At 64.7% G+C, this 6,559-nt stretch overlaps 1 protein-coding gene across 1 annotated transcript; it reads right to left on the bottom strand.

The window, feature by feature from the left end:
* Positions 1-367: 367 nt before the first annotated feature.
* KLHL25 (kelch like family member 25) lies at positions 368-3,956 on the bottom strand. Its single transcript, XM_040969765.1, has 2 exons — positions 2,157-3,956; positions 368-409 (listed from the first exon to the last, which is right to left on the bottom strand). Exon 1 carries the CDS (start codon positions 3,945-3,947, stop codon positions 2,178-2,180), a length of 1,770 nt encoding a protein of 589 aa, XP_040825699.1. The 5' UTR covers positions 3,948-3,956; the 3' UTR covers positions 368-409; positions 2,157-2,177.
* Positions 3,957-6,559: the final 2,603 nt, after the last annotated feature.

Raw genomic sequence — 6,559 nt, 5'->3', positions numbered from 1 at the left:
GCAGGCTCACGACGGGCAGCTCAGGCATGGGCAGCACCAGTGGCCCCCTCTCTGGGGGCTGAGCCCAGGTCCCTCAGCCGTGCTGAGTGAGTCCTGGCACCCCAGGCCAGGCCGGAATTGGGGGGAGGCCAGAGAGCACACGAGATCCCCCATGAGGCCCTGAAGCACTGCTGTTGACGTGGGTACAGGTGCCCGGCCGGCCAACTGCCAGAGCTGTATTCGGCGCCCCTCTGCGGGCCGCAGCTGTGCAGGGGTCTCCCCCAGCCCGAGGCTGCTGGCCTAGGGCAGCCAGCCTGGAGTCGCAGAGGCCACTGGGGCCTGCAGGACGCTTGTCATCTAAAGCTGGAGTCCCCGACGCTGTGGCTCTCCCGGCAGGTGGAGCTGGCTTCCGGCCACTCTGACAGGGCAGCTGTGGGAGGAGAGGTCAGTGCCTCTGGGCTGTGCCCAGGCAACAAGCAGCAGAGGCACAGGAGGGGAGCCCAGCCGGACACGGGCCCTCTGGGCTTGGGCCCCCCTTGCGCCCTAGCAACACTAGGAGAGGATAGACAGGACTGGCGTGCCCCAGCATGCATGTCCTGTTGGCAAAGGGGCCAAGGCCAGGGCTGCCCAAAGTTATACACCGGCACTCCCAGCTGAATTCTCACTGCTCAGCTACTGAGTGGGGTGCCTGGCGTGCCCAAGGCTCTGTGGTATCTGAAGCAGGGCAGGCACTGACCGTGGCTGAGAGGCTCCCAGTGCCCAGCAGCTCCAAGGGCTGTAGGTCCAGGGTGGCCAGGCAGCCCCGGGGGGAGGGGCAGCACCCACAAGCAAGTCCTGGGAGAGACGCGGCAACAGGGCAAGTCCAGCCTTGGTCTGGGAGGCTGAGGTGCAGTGCCAGCCACCGTGCCAGCCCCAGCTGCTGGTGTATGGTCCTACAGGGCAACCCCAACCTGCAGCCTTGCTGCCCTTGCTGTCCTAGTTGCTGGGAGTTGGATTCCTGACCACTGGTGTCCACAAAGCCACCAGCCACCCACACTGACCCATCGTTGTCCCGTGTGAGTGTGACCATGCGACCACCTGGCCAAGCCTCGACCCCCCGGCGTGCCAAGTGCATCCGTCAGGTCTCAGGTGTCCCAGACCAAGGGGAGGCCTGCTTGCTGGTGAAGCAGGCCTCTTCTCACCTCCCTACACTCATCCAGCAGCCATGGCCCCCACTGACACAGTCACAGGTTCTCTCCCTCTGAGGACCACACCCCTGCCTCCCAGGCGAATGGGGAGCTGGGCTGCTGCACAGCACAGGGCCTGCAGGGCCGTGTGCAGATGGGGACATGTGGAGGGCGGGGCCTGCAGGGCCGTGTGCAGATGGAGACACGTGGAGGGCGGGGCCTGGTAGGGCCGTGTGCAGATGGGGACACGTGGAGGGCGGGGCCTGCAGGGCCGTGTGCAGATGGGGACACGTGGAGGGCGGGGCCTGCAGGCCTGGGCAGGTGTTCATTGTCACAGTCGTCAGTCCCTATGCCCATGTCCTCCTGCCTAGAAGGGTGCTGGGACCCAGCCATCCAGCATGGGGTCCAGGCACACTCCCTATAGAGGCAATGCTGGGAAGCAGGTGGCAGTCAGCCTGTGGGTGGGCATGGCCAGGACAGCAGTGCACCTGTGCACGGGATGCAGTGGCCTTGCTGGCAGCCTAGGGCCCCCATGACATCATAGGTGGGTCCCACATCCCTGAATCTGCCCAGCGCCAAGCCACTCAGCCTGGTGACACTGGGCAGTGTTACCCCTCCCAAGGCTTGACCCAGCTCAGCCCTGGCAAACCCCCTGTCCAGAAGGAGGTGAGCAGAGCTGGCCCTGCTGAGTGCCCACTGTGCCCTCAGCCCCCAGCTAACAGGGCCACTGCCCACTGTGCCCTCAGCCCTGCAGAGTTAACAGGGCCACTGCCCTCAGACATGCACACACACACAGGGCAGCTGCTATCTTCAGACACCCACAGGGTGGCTGCTGCCCTCAGACACGCACAGGGTGGCCGCTCTGCACAGGGTGGCCACTGCCCTCAGACACGCACACGCACAGCATGGCCACTGCCTTCAGACACTCACACGGGGCTGCCCTCAGACACAGCAGGGAGTGGGGGCTGTTGCTGTGGGATGCAGGGCGGCTGGCTGGGCCTTGGGGCTCACCTGCAGGCGGGTGGCGAATCCTCAGGCAGGCAGGTGCCTCCAGGTGCTCACGAAGGCCGTGGGGATGAGCGAGTAGGGCACGGTGGTGACACAGCTCCACGTGTCCGAGGTCGGGTCATAGCAGTCCAGGGTCTTACAGCGCTGCGTCCCGAAGTAGCCACCCACCACATAGAGCTTGTTGCCCGCAGCCAGGGCGTGACAGGACATGCGCTTGGAGGTCATGTCACCCACACGTGTCCACTGGTTGGCTTCGCAGTCGAAGCGGTACGCGGAGGCGGCCGTGAATTCCGTGTCGCCGCCCATGATGAAGATCTGGCTGCCCAGCACGGCAGCGGCTGTGTAGCGCCAGGGCTGCGGGCACTCGGCCTGCACACTCCAGCGGTTCTCCGAGGGCTCATAGCACTGCACCTTGGGCACCATGGCCCGGTGGGTGCCCGTGCCCCCGAACACAAACAGCTTGAGCCTGGCACTCACCACGGCGGCGTTACTCACACCATCCCGCAGCGGAGCCACCATCACCCACTTGTTGGCCACGGGGTCGTACCGCTCCACCTGCTTGAGGGACACGGAGGGTGAGGCCGGGAAGACGCCCGCCAGTGATGTGTGGCCCCCCACCACATACAGGGCGTGCTCCAGCTCGGCCGAGCCGTGTCCAAAGCGGGCAACGAGCATGGGCGCTGCCTTGGACCACTCCTCGCGCACCGTGTCGTACACCCACACGTCCTTGGAGACCCCGTTCTCGGAGCCACGGCCCCCCGTTACGTACACCTTGCAGCCAATGGCCGAGGCGCTGAACTCCTTGCGGGGGCTGGGCAGGTCGGCCTTGGGGATGATCTCTTTGGCCTTGTGGTCCACCTGGTAGATCTTGTCGCACATGAAAGTCTGCCCACCCAGGATGAGCAGCGTGTGGCCGGCCTTGCGTGGCCGGGCGCAGGGGCTGCTGACCACACCGTCGTTCTGCAGGATGCGGGCCTTGCAGCACAGGGCCTCTCGCACCAGCCTCTGGCTGTGCTCGTCAGCCAGCAGCGGGGCCTCGGCGGCCATGGCCTGGCGCAGGCAGTCGGAGGGCAGCAGGGCCAGGCGCACGCCGCGCAGCAGCTCGGGCAGGTGTGCGCGGCGCTGCTCCGGGTCGTGCTTCACCCAGTGCAGCACCGCGTCCAGCACAGCTTGCTCATCCTCCGTCTCCAGCTCGTCGCTGGAGATGAGGCCCAGCAGTGCGTCCTTGGAGAGGCTGGCGAAGTCCTCGCCACGCCGCACGCTTTCGAAGTGCAGCAGGCACATACGCCAGGAGAACTCGTAGAGACGGCGGCACTGGTGGGCATCTGACAGCATCATCATGCCCAGGCAGTTGGAGGGCTGCAGCCGCTTCTCCAGGAACTCGGCCGCGGCATCCCGCACGTCGGGGAACTGCAGCATGTCGCCTGCCTCCAGCAGCGACTCCGCGTTCTCCTCGCTGATGACGATGCGTGACGAGTAGGCGAAGTCCAGCAGCAGCTCCAGCACCTCAGGGTGCAGACTGTCCCGGAAGTGCACTGTGTCGTCCCGGCTCTCGCGCAGCCCGTGGCTGAACATGGCCTCGAAGTAGCGGCTGGAAGCGGCCAGCACGGCCCGGTGGCAGGGGAAAGCGCGGTCGCCGGCCCAGAGCGTGACGTCAGTGAACATGTGGTGCTGGCGCAGCATGTTGAGGTGGGTGAGCACGCAGTCGGGGTGTGAGGCCTTGTGGAACAGGGTGGCACTCGAGGCACCGGTGCTGCCCCGTGACTTGCGGGTCTCATGCATACTCACTGACATGGTGCAGCAGCCTGGGGGAGGCAGGGGATACGGCATGGTGAGCTGCCCACAGGGACACGGGGGTGAAGGACCCCGCCCCGCTCAGCAAGCACGCTGGTGGAAGAGGGCCCAGCTCTGGGCACCATCGGCCAGGACACGGGCCCCATGTGGGCCTCCTGGAGCCAGCTGTGCTGGCCCAGGCTGGGGGAGCTCCGGGCTGTGACACCTGTCCTTGGCCCCGTGGCTACCTCTACCATCCTGGGGTACAGGGCCACATGGGGGACAGGGCCACGAGCACACGCAGCATGAGGGCCCCTCAGCTTGTCCCTGGGCCTCTGCAAAGGCTAGGGTCCCCGACCACCGGGAAGCTCCCCACACCAGGACAGGGCTCTGGCTCCTGCCCGGCCCACCTTCCCCAGGTAGCTAGGAGACTGGCAGGGCAGACTGTGGGTCTGCTGCCAGCAGGCTCCGACCCCAGGACACAGCTTTGTGGCCTGGCCTTGGCAAACATGGGCATAGCGGGCTCCTCGTGCCAGACACAGCTGCCCATGGGTCAGAAGCACAGCTCAACTCCCTCGGTACATGGCGTCCAGACCAGGGCCCCCAAGGTCACCTCAGGGCATAGCCTACACGCCTGGCACACCCTCAGCAACTCCTCCCTTGAGTTCTGTCTTAGCGCAGGGAGAGGGCTGTGCACGGCGTTGGTCCCCAGGAACTACTGATGGGGTCACAGTGCACCCCCAGGCAGGGGCACTCTCCCACAGGAGCTGATGGCACAGGAACACAGCTCAGGAGCCTGGGGTGAGCAAGGCACGGGTGCAGTGGGCACCTGCAGAAGGTCAGGCCCCATGGGGGAGCCAGGGACCAAGGCTTGCAAGATAAGGGAACTATCACGCAAGGAGCAAACAGCACCTTCATACCCGCAGCTTGCATAGGGTGGGGATGGCATGGAGGTGCTGCTCAGTGCCCACAGCTGCTGCCCCAGGCCCCAGGGCCAATCCTGTGCACTCAGCACGGCCAGCAGGCTCTCGTGCTCCGAGCTGGTCCTGGAGCCACCATGGCTCCCGGCTGTGTCCTCACCCACAGGACTGCCGGCTCTGCCCATGCAGGTGGAGCCGGCGAACAGGGCAGCCTGGATACCGGGTCCCTGAGCTGCCGCAGTGAGCTGTGCGGAAACCCAACAGGCCAATTTCAAAGCCATCCCGCACCAGAGGCTGGCGACACCACAGGCTGAGAACTAAGGGATGCAGGTCGTGGAGCCGGGCCCTGGGCTGCCCTGCCAGCCAAAGTGCCAGACCTGAGCATGGCACAGAGGTTTACATGGCAGCAGCAAAACTGCCTCCCCACGCACACATGCCAGCCATGTGCACACACACACACACCAGCTACAGACAGGCAGACCCACCTCAACACTGCTGCTCATGCAGATGGGCCCTTCAGACCAAAAGGCAGCGCCTGGCCAAGGCTCCTGCCACCCCAGGCCGACCCTGCCTGTCATTCCCATGTGGTACCCAGCAAGACGACTCTAGGGCAGCCCAGGCCCCAGCAGTGGTGTCCACAGGTCCTCCATATGAGCCTGAGGGGCTCCCTGGGCCTGAGGTTTGCCTCTTGATTATTACCAGCAAGGAGGATGGGGTGGCGGGGAGAGAAGACAGAGATCTTCCATCCACTGGTTCACTCACCTGGCCAAAGCCAGGAGCTTCTTCAGGGCCCCCCATGTGGGTGCAGGGCCCAGGCCTTGGGCCCTCTGCAGCTTTCCCAGGCCATTAGCAGGGAGCTGGATCAGACATGGGGCAGCTGGGACCCGAAGCAGCGCCCACATGGAATGCCTTCTGCGACTTGACCTGCTGGGCCCCAGCTCTAGGGAGTGGACCCTTTGCAGAGTGAGACTGACAACAAACTCCCAGCCACAGCCCAGACACACCTGTCAGCGCTGACGGACCCTGAGCGAAGGGCCGCCCACAGAGTGGACGCCCACCTCGGGGGACTTCCCACAACTATGTAACAGGTTCATGCAGCACACACTCAAGCCGCAGGCCAGCCAGAGCTAGACAACAGAGACAGCCACCCAGGTCTCTGTAGACACTCATCTCCTGTCCTTTCTTGTTCATTTGCAAGGGCCTGAGACAGAGCTCCCACACGCTAGTTCACCCGCAATGTGCACAACAGGCAGGGCCACCCGGCCGAGGGCACAGACCCAGCTCAGCCCGGGCCCCCCACTGGGGCAGGGAGATGTGTACCACAGCTGCCTGTGCAGGAAGCCCGTCCAGAAGTAGGAGAGCTGGGGACCTGGTACACCAGAGGTGAGGACCCCCATCTGATTCCATCCAACCCACGGGAGGACCTGAGTAAAAACGGCCAGCGGCGTCAGCATCACCGATGCACACTCGGCCTCGGGGCTCCCCTCGGGACAGGGCTTGGCAGTGATGCAGTGGATGAGCCACCATTGTGACACGGTACTCGTGGCTGAGGGGGCTCCTGTCCCAACTAACACTGGGGAAAGCAGCGAGGACAGCCTGACCCTGGTCACCAAGGCCACCTGTGACCCAGCAGCTCTATCCCAGCTTCCCCCTCTACCACTCTTTCAAATTAAAAACAAGCATATCTTAAAAATAAAAAGGGACCACCAAGGT

Source organism: Ochotona curzoniae, unplaced genomic scaffold, assembly GCF_017591425.1.
Source record: "Ochotona curzoniae isolate NIBS_2020 unplaced genomic scaffold, NIBS_Ocur_1.0 scaffold_4701, whole genome shotgun sequence".
Classification (NCBI taxonomy): Eukaryota; Metazoa; Chordata; class Mammalia; order Lagomorpha; family Ochotonidae; genus Ochotona; species Ochotona curzoniae.
The sequence above is the reverse complement of the archived record's forward strand: the minus strand, read 5'-3'. Positions and strand labels throughout refer to the sequence as shown.